Genomic DNA, 16,436 nt, shown 5'->3' on the forward strand with positions numbered 1-16,436 from the left:
AGCGGGGCTGCAGGAGGTGTTATCTCTGGGGTGCCTGGGAGGCTCCCCAGCCCCAAATTATCCAGTTAACAACAAACGCTCTCATTAGAGAGAAGCAGACGTTTGGCTAAAATTTGTCCTATTTGCTGTTGTACTGTCAGGTTCTTTGAAAAACACAAGTATCTCTTAAGGCCGGTGGATGACTCACAACTAAGCCTAAATGAATTAACTGGTTTCTTTGTTCCTTCACGGTGGGGATGGGGAAGCAGTGGGGGGAAGCAGGGAGACGGAAATGAAGAGTGTGGGGAGGCCTGAAAGGGGAGGGAAAGAGTGAACACGAGCTTGTTCCATTCCAGAAACCACTCTGGTCCCTAAACCCAAGCCAGCTTAACTCAGAGAAAAGGCAAAGAGGAATGAATATATGGAGCAGACATCTTGCAACGCAAGAGTGTGAGTTTCAAATGCTTGGGGGGCCCTTATTTTTAGTGACGCAAAGCGTTCTAATGATGTAAAATACTCAGAGCTGTTTTGAACGAGTTGTTTCTCTAAGTTGATTCAGCCTCCAAAGGCCCTGCATCAAAGGACTGATATTCATGAGGACGTGATTTCTTTTGAAGTATTTCCAATTTGTGAGTAAATGTTAGGGTGGCCCACTTATCCCAGTGATAGTCTCATAACTAAGGGAAAGAGCTAAAATCTACTTAACAACCAAATTACAAAGGGCTGATATCCAGAAAATGTGACCTCTCTGAAGCTGAGCAAACACATCAATGACAGCTGAAGTTAGTGGATTCATAGCCTAAGAATCACAAACTGGTAGCCTTAGGATTAGATCCAGCCCCACAGGGTTTTCTTGGACCAGATAAGGTTCATTTTGCACCTGAACTTCAAGGCCTTGAGACAGGACCTGTTCTCTCCAAGATGGCCCCAGTCCTCATGACTTCCAATTGTTCACAGAAAGCTGTATTTCCACGTTCATATTTCTTACCTGGTTCTTGTAGACATTTGAGTTTGGGACCACTGGTTCACACAGACTGATATCAAAACTAACCAAACAGCCTCTGTCAAGGCAGAGCTCCAGACTTCACCATTTCAGGGTAATTGAGCAAAAAGATAAAAACCGATAAACCACAACAGTGTGCAATACCACTTGTAATCAGACTCTTAACAAAACAGGAGACCAAAAACGCCGTAGGGCTCATCAGTCCCAAGATAAGCCATGTGACCACGGATCTGAAACCACTTTTTCACAGAAGTATCTGTCAGCAGTAACCGTCTGATATTGCCCCGTCTGATCTGCTCCTACAAAACCCCTGACGTCTAGATGTGACACAACACGAGCCTGGCAGCCAGTATCCAAGGCTGGCTTGGCAAAGGAAACAAGCCATCTATTCAGTGAGCTGTGGCCATGCTATAGTATCTGTGGTATCCAACTACCAACACCAAGTTTGGCTCCAACTACCAACACCCAGTGAATTCATTTAGGCTTAGTTGTGAGTCATCCACCGGCCGTAAGAGACACTTGTGTTTTTCAAAGAACCTGACAGTACAACAGGTTTGCACCCAGCCCTCAGTCAGTCGAGCTTCTTGGTAGCTATTTAAGACATCTGTCGCACTTGGGGTGCCTGGGTGGCTCAGTCAGTTAAACATCCAACTCTTAATTTTGGCTCAGGTCATGATCTCATGGTTGTGGGATTGAGCCCCACATCGGGCTCTGTGCTGAACATGGAACCTGCTTAAGATTCTTGTTCTCCCTCTGCCCCTGACCTGACCTGCTTGTACCACGCTCTCTAATTCTCTCTCTCTCTCAAAAATAAAATAGATAAAATAACCAAATATGGCAATTAAGCTCCTATCTTTAAAATGTAAAGGTATTCTTTACAGGAAAATATGGCCTTATTGCAGTGTTTTAAAAGAAAAATTATACTGGACTTCAATTATTACAGGGACACATAATTACCATAGATTGAAGGCCTGCCTGTAATTAATTTTCTCTAGTTCTTACTCTCAGTGTTCAAGGCTTACCAGACTAGGTCTATGATACCTTATCGACCTCTGAGAATTTATCGACCTCTGAGAATTTCCCTGTCTGATCTGCAGGGCTGTTGTGCTTCATAGAGAGTATGTCCCAGATCTCCCTGATAGCACCTATGTCATTGTCATGGGCTCAGGGGGTGCTGATAATCCAATATGCTGGGCTCCATTCACTGTATTATACCATAGCCAGTCACCAAGTAAGAAACAACAGGGAGGAAATAAAACCACACTGAAAGGAAGTCTGTTTAGTAGACACTGTGGCCCACTTGACATCACTTCTATCACCACAGGCTGCTGTCTGAAGGAGAAAATGACCCCAGCCTCACCTCTCATGTTCAGCCCTGACCATTTTAACTCCACCCCGGTAACCCTATCCCCCTTGCCATAGAGTGACTGGTTTAGGCAACACAAACCTAAGCCACTCAACACCACATTCTACAGCCAATAAACTGGCTTACGATTAGACAAGGACACATGAGAAATTTGCTGGGGGCTTCTGGAAAAGGCCACTTGTTCCTCTGTTAGAGCTGCCAGAGCCAATTCTGTCTCTCCTCCTGGATGGTGTGCTGTATGCACAAAGTTAGAATTGCTACAGACATTTAACCATCATGAGAGGAGCTGGCTGAGGATGAAACTCACCACAGAAGGCAAATTGGAAAGAAAATGAGTTCTTGACATCACTGAGCGGCTAAACCAAATCTCATTCCAGTTATGTAAGCTAATAAAAAATTCTGTTCTGTCTGAGACAATCTAAACTGGGGTTTCTCTCTCTTGTACAATAAGAGCCATCACTGATAGAATATTCTGGAAGGCGAATGAGGAGCATGCTTGAGGACTTCTAATCTTGCCTCTGGCTTTAACACATGTCCAGCCCCTAAAGGACAGTGGGTAAAGCAGCCCAGAATACAGAGGTAACCATCACTTCCTCCCCCATTTCCTCAAGTTGGCTGCCTAACAAAGGCCAGGGGACAGCCTGGAACTCTCTCTCTCTGGCAGAGCCAAGTCTCGCCTGTCTGATGGCAGTGGTGGCCAAGCGCAGAGGCCCAAGGTGGGGGATGCTGAGAAACCTCAGTGACATACACAGGGAAGAGGGTCAGAGAGGCAGGACCTGGGTCCTTGAGGTTCCCACCTCCACTCCCAGTATGGCGCTGCCCCACCATCCCTGATGGGGCCTCCTGATGAACCCGATATGGGAACATCCTTGCCACAAGGGATGGCTGCCTTTCTGAAGGGCAAAAAGAGAAAGACTTGCAAGGTAGGAAAAGGTAAAAGCACCCCCAGGAGTACCCACTCTCCTAAAGATCCCAAACCAAAAGACCCCAGGGAACCGTGCTCTCAGGCTCCAGGGAGAAACAAAGAACTTAACTACTGATCCTGATAGTTGGAGGTGGTGGGATTTCAGAGCTCATTTGAAAATAACATAGGCTGGGGTGGGTAGGTGGCTCATTTGGTTGAGCACCCAACTTTGGCTCAGGTCATGATCTCATGGTTCATGAGTCTGAGCCCCCCGTGGGGGCTCTGTGCTGAGAGCCTGGAGCTGGCTTCAGACCTTCTGTCTCCCTCTCTCTTTGCCCCTCCCCCAGAGCTTGTGCTCTCTCTCTCTCTCTCTCTCTCAAAAATAAACATTAAAAAAGAAAAGAAAAAGAAAAAGAACATAGGCAAATGAACATATGAAAGTACCTCTGTTGGCAGAAAGAAACTAAGGAAGGAAGGGAGGAGAGGGAAGGAGGAAATGAGAGGAAGTATTATTCAAAGGGGTGACTGGATGGCTCAGTGGGTTAAGCTTCAGACTCCTGGTTTCAGCTCAGGAATCTTGCAATTGGTGAGTTCAAGCCCCTCACTGGGCTCTGTGCCGACAGCATGGAGCCTGCCTGGGATTCTCTCTCTCTGCCCTTCCTCCCTCTCAAAATAAATGAATAAACTTAAAAAAAATAAATGAAAGTATTATACAAATAAATGTACATGCCAAATAAGATGATGTAAACCCCACATCACTTATGCTGAGAGCTTTGTTTTGGAAGAAAGGAAGGAGCAAGCGAGTCGTGGGTGAGTTTTTTTCACACGCTGGGATCAACCTTGTGCCTGTACCTCCTCTTACTCTGTCCAGAGGACCCAGGCTGTGGGAGACGAGGGAGAGGAGACGCTGTGGGGGACAACACGGTTGTTCTCTATACTTAGCACTAGTCTGATGTTCGCCAGAAAGTGAGATTAGAGGATTTGGCCCACATCCAGAGGACAAGGGTCATAAGATCTAAAGGAGCAGGAAGAAGGGATGGGTGGGGAAGGCTTGACCAGGCTCCCAGCAAAGCCAGAGGGCAAAGAATATTGGGCCAAACTGTCCAGGTCCAGCTGCATTTGATGACAACCAGTGGTTACCTCTCCTACCGGCAGATCCTATTTTCAAATTCATTTAAAATAACTTTTACTATTCAATCTTACTAACTCTCATGGCGAGAACTGTGATCCAACACCGTAAGACTATAGACGTCTTACATTAACTTATATCCAGATAACTGCATAACAAACAAAGGGAGCCTTCCTGAGATTGTAGGTTTCGGGGTTGAACTGCTAGGAAGACCCCAAGGATTTCTCTCCATTATGAAACTGAGGAAGGCATATTTGGTGGAAGGGTCCTCTTGAGATAAGAGGTCTGCTCCTTTCTGTGTTTGCTGTGGACACGCTGAGGGAGGGACCAGGAGGCGCTAACAGAGCTGCTCGGGAAAGCCCACAGCACCTGGCTTCTTCAGGACCACTACACTCGGAAGCCTCAGCCTGCGTGTGGTCGCACGTCCCCACAGGGGCAGGCAGGGTGGCAGGAAGAAGGCTGGGTTAAGAGGCACATTCTCATCCCAGCCCTGTCTGGCTCCATGAGGCTGGATAGCCACGGAACCTGACCTAACTTCTGTGTCCTAAGTTTCATTTGTCAAATGAGAAGATTAGGCTAGATGGAATGGCTTCTCACCTCACGTCTGGGAAAAGTCCAGTGCGCTATAACTGCCCCCACGGCCCGACTTTATCTGCCCCTCCCCACGTCTCCGGCACATCCGATCAATCCCCTTGCTGTGTTTCAGGAGCACACCAGGACCATTCCCACCTCAGGGCCTTTGTATCTGCTTGCCCCCTGCTTGGAATGCTCTTCCCAGGATAGCCACAGGTCTAGCTTCCTGATACCTTCAGCAGAGACTAATACCACATTCTCGGCGAGGACACACGTTTGCAAATCCTCTCTCTACCCCTGCCACCCCACAAAAATGCACAACCATCCTTACCCCCTATTGTAGATTTTAAAAAATGCTTCCCATCTTAGCACTTAACAGTATCCCACCTACTATACATTTTACTCATTTATTTGTCATCTGTCTTTCCCACCAGAGTGTCAGCATTCCAAGGGAAGGGATTTCTTTATTTCCTTATTTTCTTTCTTTCTTTCTTTCTTTCTTTCTTTCTTTCTTTCTTTCTTTCTTTCTTCCTTTCTTTTTTTAAGAGCAGGGGTTTCTATCTGCACCCTTCACTGGGGTATTCCCAGTACCTGGAAGAGAGCCTGATACATTACAGAGATTCAGGAAGTTTTGCTGAATGGATGCAGGCACACATGCGTGGAAGGGAGGAGGGGGGTATATGGCCCTCTACAGTGTCCTCCAGTCCCAAGGTCTGTGGTGCCTCTGGTGAGGGAGCTCTCCTCTGCCACCACTATACTGGGATGGACTCTATGACCACATGAAATAAGCCAACACAGGGCCAGATGTGGTATGCTTTCATTGTGCTGTACAACTTCTCACATGCTGCTTCCTGCCAGGTACCCCCTGCACCCTCAGTGACACCAGGACCTCCAGATAGTCTGTGAGAAATTCTTTATATTGGAATTCAGCTCCGTTTTCTAGAGTCAAAACTAATATCATGGGGGGGGGGGGGTGCCCATGGTTACACCCATCTCCTTTCTCTAATTCTTTATGTAAAATTCCTTAGCTTCCCTATTGCTAAGATACCGCAGGATGAATTCAACCTGAAGGTCCAAGAGGTGGTGGTGCCTTTTCACCGGCTCCACTAGATGGCGACATGGCCAGCCTTGTGCGGGCATCCAAGTGTGAAAACCAGCAACACACACAACTCCAGCTCCCCACAAGCCTCTCCAGTCCTCCTCCACAAGTACGCCTTGCCTTTTCTTCCCTACTAGTCTGGTTATTTTCAACCCGCTCGCATATGGTTCACGCTCACTCAAGGAATACATCTGGCTTAATCACTCCAGCGCTGGAAGCTTCACGTACGCTTCTTCCTTCTGCCAAAAATGCGTTCCTTACCTCCCTTTGGAACTCCCCGCAAAATTCACTTCGTCCGGGAAACCTTCCTGGCCGAACCTGGCACTGATCTCAACTGCATCTACGCCATGAGATACTGTCACAGGCATGTAAACCATTTTTATATATTTGATAGAATGCGCCCGTGCCCATGTGCATATATAGAGAAGGGAGACAGTGAATCACACGCACAGCTCTGGGCATCTGGTAGGCAAATGCACATTTAACATAAATGACGTGCAGGTGACCACTTCCGTACAAAAGAAGTCCTGTCTCTGAGAAATTGTACCAGCTGCCAAGGTTCCATTAATGGGCCAAGAATCTAGATATACTAATGCCCGCCTACGTCTTCCAATTTCTGATTCCTTCTCTGTATTCGGTGTAAGCTCCAGAAAGCCTTTTGAGCAGAAAAATTTTAGAGAGACTTCACCAAATATCATGCACAGACTTGAACAAATGTGTAAATCTGTATGTAACTTTAAAGGCTATTTAAAATGCTCTATTTCAATGCTCAAAAACTCTTGCAATTTATCTCAAAAATCAATCTCAAAAATCAAATTAAGGCTACGTGTAGCAGCTTTAAATATGGCTGAAAATGAGCCTAAGACATGTTTTAAAAGGCCACGAGCCTATATGTATGCTGGGTAAAATTGTCGATTGGCCGTTAGGGAGAATGGTGACTGCAGAAACAGTCTGACAAACATGTACACAACAGGAGAATAGAAATAAACACCCATGTGTTTGCAGATCACTGGCCAATGCACTGGGAACTAGAGACGTCCTGCAGTTAAGCAGATGGATAAGGCGCAAGGAGAAACTTGAACTGAAAAAGCTAAGCCACCTTCTCAGAGTCCCATTTCTGAAGCATTTCCATCCTTCATTTGTTTACGGACGAAACCATCTACATGCAAACTTCAGATGCCATTTTTTCCACCTACACTATTTCATACCTCCATCAGCTCAACACCAGGGCCCCACACCCAGTTACAGAAAAAAGAAAAGCAGTGATTTGTTAGACACAACCACTTTACAAAGCCGCGACCAAATGTTATTCCCTTGCAGACAGCAACACCACATTACTTAGTCATCTGAACATTCTGCCAAATTCCAACATATTACACCAAGTTAGTCTGAGGGCACTTTTAACTCACCTAGTTTCAGCATTTCCCGCCCCCGTCCTCGGTCAGAAGGACGGCTTCACGGCGTCTTGGTAGTCACAAAGACCAGAGGAACATACACGGCCACTCTGTTGATAGGGATTCTATGGTAACTGTATTGCCTTCAGGAAGAGTCAGCCTTCCCCCGAGAATAATTCCAAAGAATTTATACCATTCTTTAAAAAAAAAAAAAAAAATCCACCATACGTTTACCAAACAAACGCACAGAAGACACTGGTCAACAGCAGTCACTTTAAAAGCTGTCTTGCTTGTTATTCTGGGAGCTGGGTTTCGTCACCTGTAGTGGAATGCATTATGGAGCCTTTAATTGTGAATCCGGAGAGGTCCCCACATCCACAATGGGAAGGGACTGGTTGCTGCCTGCACTGGCTGCCCATAAACTGTGTCTACACAGAAACCCAGGGATTACCTGTGATAGGCGAACAGGAGATAATTTCAAAATCAAGCAGAAACAGGAAGTCTAACGTTTCAACATGCTAGAAAAGAAGAGCCAATACTTAGAAAGAAAAAAAAAAGGCAGCAGTTAGATGCCTGGGGGGAAAAGAAAAATGACACAAAAGAAAAAAACCAGTTCATTCCTACCTGGCCGGTATAAACATGAATGTCTATTAATAGTAACTGCTGCTTAGACATATTCTTGTTCTAGGTAGAAGTGGAGAACAGAGTTTGGACAATGTTGTGACTTAAAACCATTAGTCTTCTGCTTTTGAAAAAATAGAAGGTCTTTATTTTTGTTTAAGATTTTTTTTTAGTTTATTTATTCATTTTGAGGCAGGGAAGAGGCAGAGATAGAGGGGGGGAATCTCAATCAGGCTCTGCATTGTCTGTGTGGGCTGGATGCAGGGCTCAAGCTCATGGAACCGTGAGATCATGACCTGAGCCAAAATCAAGAGTCAGATGCTTAACCGACTGAGCCACCCAGGTGCCCCCAAAAGAATATAAGGTCATTATAAAGAATGTGTGGGTGACTGTATCCAGGCACACACAAGACACACGTGGACATATATAAAGATACATGCATCTATATTATCTAATAGTCTCTTTAGAAGCTTATTGATTTCCCTGTACATTTGATAATCGCTACTACCCACAAATTGTTCCCTTATCTATCCCCACTGAGCAAGATTCTACCAGTCCTGCAAGGCCCAATTCCAAGTGGACTGCCTCAATGAAGACTTTGAGCATCCCAACCAACATGCGTGATCTCATCCTCTTCCCCCTTTTTTTAATGCTTATTTATTTTTGAGAGAGAGAGAGAGAGAGAGAGAGAGAGAGAGAGAGAGAGAGACAGAGTGCGAGCAGGGAAGGGGCAGAGAGAGAGGGAGACACAGAATCCGAAGCGGGATCCAGGCTCTGAGCTGTCAGCACAGAGCCAGAAGTAGGGCTCAAACTCACAAACCGTGAGATCATGACCTGAGCCGAAATCGGAGGCTTAACTGACTGAGCCACCCAGGAGCCCCTCAGCCTCTCCCTTTAACCCCCATGGCACCTCAGTTCAACTTCCTTGGTAACAGATTCCGGGTACCTATCACAGGTTGTCTGTGAATTACCTTTAGGGGCATACCTGTCTTATTCCCAACTACACGGTAGGTTTCTTTCTTTCTTTCTTTCTTTCTTTCTCTTGCTTTCTAAGTTAATTTATTTGGAGAGAGAGAGAGGAAAGAGAGAGAGAGAGAGGGTGCACACAAGCACATGTATGATTGTGGGAGGGGCAGAGAGACAGAGAGAATCCCAAGCAGGCTCCACACGGTCAGCGTAGACCCCAATGCGGGGCTCCATCTCACAAACCTGTGAGATCGTGACCTGAGCTAAGATCAAGAGTCAGTCACTTAACTAACTGAGTCACCCAGTTGCCCCATACACGGTAGGTTTCTTGATTTTATTTTTATCCTCCATAGCAATAACACTGTCTTGAGCCTACCAGAAACTCGGCAAAAAGGAAGCCAAGTGGAATGCAATGGACAAATATACTGGAGTCTGCTAGGCCTGGTTCACAGTCCAGCTATGCCACTTCCTGGGTGTTTCTTGTTTTGTTTTGTTTAATGTTTATTTTTGAGAGAGAGAGACAGAGTGAGAATGAGAGAGGGGCAGAGAGAGAGGGAGACAGAGAATCCGAAGCAGGCTCCAGGCTCTGAGCTGTCTGCACAGAGCCCAATGAGGGGCTCGAACCCACGAACTGCGAGATCATGACCTGCGCCAAAGTCAGAAATTTAACTGACTGAGCCACCCAGATGCCCTGCCACTTTATAGTGGTTTTATAGTATTGCAAGTTACTTCACCTCTCTGAGCGATTTTATTCTCATTCAAATAAGAATAACATCATCTACCTCACAGAATCCCTATCAGGACGTAAAGAGAACCACAGGATGTACAGTGAGGGATTAAATAGCAACGAGCATTATTGTTGACCTGAATTATAAACCAAATGCCTACTACTAATTTGGAGAGGAGCCTGAAAGAGATACCAAATCAATGCCAATTTACAAACACATTATCCATTACTTATTTTCTACATTATCATGTGACTACCTCATGATGGTTCGAACTTTACACCTTAGAAACCATCCTTCTTCATTCCTTGTGTTATGTCCCCAAATTCTCACTGGCCCATTAATGCCATGACAACTTCATCAGAGACTAAAGGTCAGAGAAGATACCAAGATACTATTCCTCTCGGAAGCCCAAGATTCTAATCACTAGGGGGGCACCCGGTGGCTCAGATGGTTAAGCATCCGACTCTTGGTTTCAGCTCAAGTCATGATCTCATGGTTTAGGAGTCTGAGACCCACGTGAGGCTCTGCGCTGACAGTGTGGAGCCTGCTTGGGACTCTCTGTCTTCCTCCCTCTCTGCCCCTCCCCTGCTCCCACACTCTCTCTCAAAATAAATAAATAAACATTTTTTAAAAAGATTCTAATCCCTACGACCTTGCAGACACTAATGCATTGGCAATTCCAAGCTACACAGTTTTTGTAAAGAGCAGAAATACCACGTCTAAACAGAGGAACTGTTATCTCATGTTTCCTTAAAATACTACCTTGGTGATAGCTGCATGGCTACGTGGCTGCCAAGAACCACTCTGTCCACCACTGCTGGAGAGGAGAAGCAGCACCATGAAGGGGAGAGAAGACTGGAGGAAGAGGCGTACAGAATCACAGTGGCCAACATGGTGGCAGGGCCCTGTCGCACATGCTCCAGGCATAGTCAGGGAGGGCCAATTTCTGCTTTTGGAGAAAGCTCTCCAGCAATGGAGAATAAAATCAACACATCGGGATGGGTAACAAACTAGATGTGGGGGGGGGGGGGCATATCCTTAAGACATCCCTCCCTCTTCTCGCCCTTGAGACCAGAATGCCTCGATCTTATAGGCTCGGATCCATCCAAAGTTTGCTGCTTCAAGAAGTCCCAGCATCTGTAGTTAAAATATTCAGCTCAGTTCCTTCATTTGGGAAGAAAGAGCCACAGAACTAAAGATCAGGAAGATTCATGGAACAAAACAGCTTTATGTAAAACAATATCAAACCTGCTTGGGATTCTCGGTCTCCCTCTCAGTCTCTGCCCCTCCCCGACTTGCGCTCTCTCCTCTCTCTCAAAATAAATAAACAAACTTACAGAAAAAAAAAAAAAGCTTTAAGGGACGCCTGTGTGCCTTCGTTGGTTGAGTATGCGACTGTGGGTTTCAGCTCAGGTCGTGATCTCACAGTTCATGGGATCGAGCCCCACATGAACTCTGTGCTGACAGGTGTGGAGACTGGGATTCTCTCTCCCTCTCTCTCTCCACCCTCCCCCACTTACACTATCTCTCTCTCTCTCTCTCTCAAAATAAATAAATAAACTTAAAAAAAAAAAAAGCTGTAAGGGGCGCCTGTGTGGCTTAGTTGGTTATGCATCCGGCTCTTGGTTTCAGCTCAAGTCATGATCTCGGGGTTTTATGAGTTTGAGCCCCATGTCAAGCTCTGTGCTGACAGTGCAGAACCTACTTGGGATTCTTTCCTTCTCTCTCTCTCTGTCTTCTCCCACTGGTTCTCTCTCTCTCTCTCTCTAAATAAATAAATAAATGAACTTAAAAAACCAATATCTAACTCTTTTCAGTTGCCTTTGTAGCTATGAATACAGCTCTTGTATGCTTTCTTAGGACTTGCAAATTAAGCCACTCAAGGTCGATTCAAGGACCAACAACTGTGGTGGTGTCCCAAAGCCGGAGCATCACTAATTCAGAGAGAAACCTGAAAGACATACCAAAAGAGATACCTGCTCTGAGTCAGGGAAGGGAGAGCACACAGCCCTGGAAACCCTGCCTGGGGGCCCAGGGACTGAGGAATCTGTCCAAATCCAGCTTTGCTAGGGAATGCACATGGACATCTTTTCTGGTGAGCACAGCTCTGCAGCTGAAGCAAGCTTCTCAGCACCCCAACGCCTGCAGTCACCCGCTCCTGGCACCGCTGATGACAGAAGCGCTCTGGAGTTTCACCGTGATCCTAAATAAGTCGTCGTTAGGCAAGTCTGGGTCCATCTATGAGATCTATGGCCACATGACAGTGGCAGGTAGAAAACCAGATTCTCTTCTTGGGTATGCATGTGCTCTGTGCTATCTAGGCATCTCAGAGCAAGGCACTATCACTGAAATCATTTCACTGTCCCCACACCCAGGGAAAGTGGGTGGCAATCCCAATTTCCAAAGAGACTGGCAGAGCTTAAGAGGTTAAGTAGCACAGTCAACAGGACGTCGCAAGCCCTGCCCTCCCAGAACAATCTCCGGAGCACACACCGTCTCTGGCCCAGTTTCATCGACTGCTCATGACATACCCCCGCGAACAAGATTGCCTTACAGTCACCCACATCCTTATCAGCAGCACATTCATCACCAGAGCATTCGTGAAATTGGTGCCTGCATGAAAAAGATACCTGCATTTGTTTCCTTCATCCGATTTTACAGCCTGAGAGACAGAACTGGAAATGTCTACAAAACACCTTGACCTTCATTCTCTGGCCTTTCCAAGATGCTCCCTAGTTCCTGGGATATGCTACCATGGCTGCCATGAAGAATGATGACCCTGTCCCCGCCTTAGGTCCTCTCCAGACCTCCTCTCCTCTGCCTCCTCCAGCCACCTCAACTCTTTCAGCAGCCTCCCTAAAGCCACGGCCCCAAATAATTTGACTTGCTTCTCTTTGACCCTCCTCTCCTCTTCAAGGAGGAAGCAGTCATGGGCAAAGCAGGGCTGAGAGGGAGTTATTCTAGAAGAGTGAGTGCCCGAGCTTGGGAAGGTACTCCAGAAGCATTGCACAGACGCTGTCGCAGAGACGGCAGGCGGTCGGACTCACCCTCTCTCACCAAGGGAGGTTTGCACCGGCAGAGAAGCCCGTGGTTTGTGCCTAGACAAGGCTGCGAAAATCTCGCCGGTGTCCGGCACCCTCTCGATGCCAGCGAGTGTGTGTGATGTCTTCCCTATGTTCACCTGGTCCTCACCAAAACCTCAGGAGGTGGGCACCCTGCTGTCCAGGTCACAGGTGAGGACAGGGAGTTCCCTAAATGTAACATGCCTGCTCAGGGCAGTGCCAGCCTGTGAACCCAGGGATGTCCTGAGCCAAATCTGTTGGCTTTTTTCTCCTAATATCGTACCACGGAAAGCATAAATAGGTCAGTGTCTAGAAAATAAAAAGAACACCTGCTAACCCACCTTTCAAAGCCAGGAAAGCGGTAAGTGAAACAGGGTGAGTTGGAGCTGTGGTGGGGGAAGGGGCAGCGCTGGCATCAGAACAGGACTGGGAAGGAGATTTCTCAGATCTGTTATGAGGTCTGCTGCCGTTCACAGCCTTCCCCAGAAAAGAGCTGCACAAAAAATAAGTTGCGGGGTGTGTGTGTGTGGGGGGGGGTGTCTGGGTGGCTCAGTGGGTCAAGCATCCGACTTCAACTCAGGTCCTGATCTCATGGTTCATGAGTTCAAGCCCTGCATCAGTCTCTGTGCTGATGGCTCAGAGCTTGGAGCCTGCTTCGGATTCTGTGTCTCCCTCTATCTCCGCCCATTCCCCACTTGCACTCTGTCTCTCTCTGTCTCAAAAATAAACAAACATTTTTAAAACAATTTTTAAAAAAAGTGTGGGAAGGCAGACCTTTCTATCAGATCGTACGTAGTTTCTATGGTTTAAGTATAAATTTTATAAAATGCTACTCAGAGCCCCCACCCCTGCCAAAAAAAACAAAAAGAAAAAAACCACCACTTTTATTTCTTAAAATTCACACAACTTCAGGGATGGCAAGACCTCTGATATCATCTAACCTTTCTTCACAAGCAAAGAAAATGAAGCAGCCTGGTGTACCTGGGTGGCTCAGTCGGTTAAGCATCCAACTTCAGCTCAGGTCATGATCTCAATGTTTGTGAGTTCTAGTCCCATGTCGGGCTCTGTGTTGACAGCTCAGAGCCCGGAGCCTGCTTCAGATTGTGTCTCCCTCTCTCTCTGCCCCTCCCCCACTCATGCTCTGTCTCTCTGTCTCTCCGTCTCTCTCTCTCAAAAATAAGTAAACATTAAAAAAAAATGAAGCAGACTGAGGAAGCTGAAAGCCGTGCCCCAAATCACACCGCTAGGCTGGTTAGCTGTGCAGCTGTGGTGAGAACGGGATCCTAGGACTTCAGAATGAGCATTTATGTCTGTCTTCCTCAGACACAAAGCCCTATTCGCACCGGCACCACCCATGAAAACACTAAGATCAGCATTTACAAGGCAAAACACACTGAGCGTCTGCTGCAGTAAATATGCTGGCACTTGAATGCAGCTTCCTTTCTGTTGAAATGCATATAAACGGAGTCCTGACACTTTATAGCATTCTTCCACTGCAAATCCGCATGTAAAACTGAACAGGATCCCTAGTGATAAAATACTAAACTAATGAAACTTTCCATTTGCCAAGGAAAAACCCTCCAATTGCCGAGTCAATTTCTCTATAAATTTCTAGTATTTCTAGTTAATAGGCAACATCTGATATTTCCCGAGCTGAATTCCTCAACATTCCTCCACTGCCAAACCCAATTATTTTCCTCTCGGTTTTAACCTCTCTGGGTTCCAACACTACCATGTTTGTGGTCACTGCTGATTCCGCTCTCAGCTTGATGGTCACTCATTCACCAAGTCCTGCTGCCTTCCCACCATGCTTTGGCTGTTTTCATCTCATTTTCATTGGGATGCTGTTAAACCCCTGCGTTAAAGGGGACACAAGGCGGTTCCTTCCTTCCTTCCTTCCTTCCTTCCTTCCTTCCTTCCTTCCTTCTAATGTTAATGTATTTATTTTGAGAGAGAGTGAGTAGAAGAGGGGCAGGGAGAGGGAGACAGAGAATCCCAAGCAGGCTCCATGCTGTCAGCACAGAGCCCCATGAGGGACTCGAACTCATGAACCATGAGATCATGATCTGAGCCAAAATCAAGAGTCAGATGCTTAACCGACTGAGCCACCCAGGCGCCCCAAGGTGGTTTCTTGAAAAGACAACTTTCCGGGGGATGCCAGCACGCAGTTCCACTCGCCCTTCTTCCTTCAGAGAGAGAGCTTGGTCATTATGTAGTTTTTATCCCTGTGGCTATTTTCAAACCTAAAAGACTGACATTCAAAAACTTTTCAATTTAGAGAATAATCCGAAACTATAGCCACATACTGAGTAAAATTTCCCAGATATTCCCCTTCAGGAGAAACACACATGGGGTTTGCCTGTTTGCAGGGAAAGGGTGCCGTGTCACCCACTTCAGGGTGACATATGTCCCCAGAGTGCCTGTGCACATGCAGCCAACACACAGCCACCTGTCCTCCGTACCATCTTCCTCAGCCTCACAACTGAACACGTTTACCCAACGGCAAGCTGACACCACTCCTTCCACGTGTGACTGGGAGTGGACACGGTCAGCAAACCACCTCTAATCCCCTGGGGAGAGGCTGGAGCCCCATTTCCCCTTCCCATTGGGCTGTCAGATGAGAAGGGGGCCATGGGAGCCCAAGACCCCTATCCTGTGATAAATTTCTGGCCCCCCTGCTCTATGTTCTCATCACCCGAGGTTCTTCAGGGCAAAGGAGGGCACATGAGCGGGTTCAATCTACACAGTGCTCACTGGTCCAGCAGAGGGGTGGACCCAAACTAGATTCGTATGCTTCCTCGCTCCATAACAGCTTTCTCTTGTGGGGCTCTGTATCTCACCTACCCACTGGTCATGCAGACTCAGCGTCACTGCGGACCCCTCGCTCTCCTTACCCTCCCCCAAATCCTCCTGTCCGCCCTCCCCAACTGCCCCTCTGGCCTTCCCTGTCCCCCAGGTGTCATCCTCTGGCCTGAACTTCCTTCTCCTTCCACTTAGTCACCCTCCCAGGATATCTTCCCCAAGTGTGGCTCTGTCACCTTAACACCACCACCTGTGCCAAGAAGTGCATTTAAAAGGTGCTTCCACATCGTCACTTACCATGTCGCCCTCTGGGGGGCCACGTGCAGTGCTTCCCTGCTGCTCATGGGTCAGAGTCCACACTGGCATGTCAAGGTTTCAGGTGGCCCCGAATCTTGGCCGCAGAGTACTTCCCATGGTCCTCCCACTGGGCCTCCGCTCACCCCCATGCCCCGGCCCCTTGGGTCCTTTCCACCATCATCAATTACAGAGCCCAAGGCTCAGCTCACGTGGGGCCTGGGTGATGCTCGGAGCCAGTGGTCAGCTCTCACTTCTGTCTCCCTATGCCACTTGGAGGTTTCGTACAGCATTCAGCACATTTTGCTCCAAGGAATAGCCCCTGTTCTGCACATTTCCTTATGCACACTACACTGCACATTCTTGGACGTCAGGGAGACTTCTCCATTCATTCAACAGAATCAACCCGCGTTTATCCAGTACCTACTGCATGCGAGGTACGGACTTAGATGCTGGGAACACGGTGGGGAGGAGAATACATGAGGAAGCCTGAGCTACAGAACTGACTTTCAATGG

At 47.2% G+C, this 16,436-nt stretch overlaps 1 protein-coding gene across 2 annotated transcripts in view; it reads right to left on the reverse strand.

Moving 5' to 3' along the window:
• The window catches only part of TNFAIP8 (TNF alpha induced protein 8), a 131,403-nt gene that overhangs the window by 55,068 nt on the left and 59,899 nt on the right, over positions 1-16,436 (reverse strand). Inside the window, exon 1 of one of the 2 annotated variants that reach the window (XM_019469581.2) lies at positions 7,463-7,790. The exons of the other annotated variant lie outside the window; for it this stretch is intronic. Coding sequence (XP_019325126.1) covers positions 7,463-7,475 — 13 coding nt within the window. The 5' untranslated portion in view covers positions 7,476-7,790. Of the gene's footprint in view, positions 1-7,462; positions 7,791-16,436 lie in introns of those variants that run through there. 2 annotated transcript variants of the gene reach the window in all.

Source organism: Panthera pardus, unplaced genomic scaffold (genome assembly GCF_024362965.1).
Source record: "Panthera pardus isolate Hobbes unplaced genomic scaffold, ASM2436296v1 HiC_scaffold_2, whole genome shotgun sequence".
Classification (NCBI taxonomy): Eukaryota; Metazoa; Chordata; class Mammalia; order Carnivora; family Felidae; genus Panthera; species Panthera pardus.